Here is a 2,149-nt window from a genome sequence, read left to right on the forward strand (position 1 = left end):
TATTTTTAAAGTAACCATCTGTAGCTTAAAACACATTTTTTTGCTAATTTCTTGTTTATTCTTTTTGAAAAATGTGTAATGTCATAGTGTGATCGCCACCTAGTGGCCAAACTGAAATATCCCAAGGAGAAGAAGAACAATGTTTACAATGTTAAGGATCTAAACATTTTTGTGATATTAATAATCTCATTATTTCACTGTATCAGATAAATATATTCAAAACATATAGTAGATTATTAATGTATTTCTAAATGTGTAAACTGTGTAAACTCAAAACTGAATTGAGTGGATCAAAAGAATTTAAAAAAATGATCACATTTGATCATAAGGTTTGCAGCAATTCGTTGACTTTTTCTTCTTATTTTTTTTTGCTCCTTTTGTAACCAACCTTCAGCTTTGGGCTTTCCAAGGACATGCATGATTTCCGCGTTGGTCGGGTTCTGGCCCAAAGCCCTAATTAGGTCTCCACACTGGGCGTACGTGATCTTCATCTCGCTGGTTGGTGTTCGGTCAAACAGCTGGAAAGCATCTTTGAAGTCTGCAGGCACAAAATAAATAAATAAACATAATTCAGTTTTATCTATTCCGAGCACACAAGAGTATTTGCATGTACTTCAGGTGTTTCACAGGATTGACTTGGATGGATGGGGGCACTTCAAAATAAAAGTCCCCTGATGTCACGTATCAGCAGCTGTTACTGGCTGTTCATCCCAGACGGAGAATGATCACATAAACGTTTCATTACCTCTATAAATAACCCACAGTCCATGTAACACAAACGACACATTTTAAGAGCCCTCCGAGCCTCACCCTCCAGTTGTTCCGGGGTAAATTCCAGCTGCGGAGAGACGAAAAACAAACAAAGCAGTTAGAGAGCGTCGATCAGTCGTTTTAGCAGAAGAAAATTAAAATAAATATGGTCAAATCCAGGAGCTTTTACATTTAAATAAGATTTATTTCTGTAAAAATTAGTGTTTCTGATTTTTTTATGATTTTATATTTAGATTGAATGCATGTTTATTTATGGCTGGCAAACAATAAAACTGGATTACAAGTTTAATGCATTAAAATGAAAACTAGACTCATTGGAAATTAAATATTTAAAAGTATTTAAAGTTCTTGCTTTGAGAAAATGTTTAAAAAACTCAGAAAAATCCAGTTTTCTACAGTAAACATGAACGCTGACCTCCAGTTTATCTCAAATTTCGGGCAAAACCTCAAACTAAAGTTTGGTGAAAACATTTTTCCATGCTATTTCAAGCGTGGACAGAGATGGACAGAGATGCTATAATTATCCGCATTTTTCTTCCTTGAGTTTCTTGGGTCCTCGTTTTCTGCCCTCAGTGGGTGGTCTGCTCTTCTCAGACATAATGGAAATCATATTTCGTGGCTTCATTGTAATCTAGCCGCTCGCCCAACCGTGGCGTCTTTTATCGGCGGGGAAGGGGGCCGAGTCAGCAGGGCCGCGCTGTCCCACCGGCTAATTAGTTTCCCCACCCTAACACAGACAGACGGCCTCTTTCACAGCAGAGAACATTTAGTTTATGAACTGAAGCTGAAGCTGCACTGCCAACTTTGGGTCACTTGAGGTCTCTCGTGATCTGTAAAAGTTAGAATCCTCTCCAAATGTTCTATAAACTCATCAAAACAAACATGGATATAAAATGATTTAAATCTCTGATAGGCATCGGCTTCATAACAGATTTACCGTCACTGATGCCGGGTCAAACTCGGGGGTCTTGGGGCGCTCGGGCTCTGGGGGTTTGGGCGGCGGCGCGGCGGCTGGTTTCGGCTCTTCCTTCTTTTTGGGGGCCATAGCAGCAGCAGGAGGCTCTCAGCACCGAGACGGCAGACGGGGATCCTGGCAACTGCCAGCAGAGGTGGGCAATTAAAGCCCCTTTATCCCCTGTCCACAGGTGTCACCTCCCACCCAGACCGCCAACAACAGAAGGACACTATAAAAGGATATGACTTTGTGCTTCTATTTAAGACAAAGGCCTGTGTGAGGGAGAGTTTATGGACAATGGAAACGGAGTGAGCTGAAGTCCCAGGCCGGGGACCTTCGATTAAAAAGGCTATTTTAATCAAGTGACCTCCCCAATCTTCCAGCAGTGACCTCCCTCTGTGAAGTGTGGACATTACTGAGGAG

The 2,149-nt window shown here is 41.2% G+C and overlaps 1 protein-coding gene across 1 annotated transcript; it reads right to left on the reverse strand.

Moving 5' to 3' along the window:
- Positions 1-264: 264 nt before the first annotated feature.
- On the reverse strand, positions 265-2,123 carry LOC112140108 (myosin light chain 4). The gene is made up of 3 exons (XM_024263017.2): positions 1,709-2,123; positions 811-838; positions 265-538 (listed from the first exon to the last, which is right to left on the reverse strand). The coding sequence occupies exons 1-3, from the start codon at positions 1,814-1,816 to the stop codon at positions 291-293; spliced, it is 384 nt and encodes a 127-aa protein (XP_024118785.2). The 5' UTR covers positions 1,817-2,123; the 3' UTR covers positions 265-290.
- Between the last annotated feature and the right edge of the window lie 26 nt (positions 2,124-2,149).

The sequence above is a fragment of the Oryzias melastigma genome, unplaced genomic scaffold, assembly GCF_002922805.2.
Source record: "Oryzias melastigma strain HK-1 unplaced genomic scaffold, ASM292280v2 sc00447, whole genome shotgun sequence".
Classification (NCBI taxonomy): domain Eukaryota; kingdom Metazoa; phylum Chordata; class Actinopteri; order Beloniformes; family Adrianichthyidae; genus Oryzias; species Oryzias melastigma.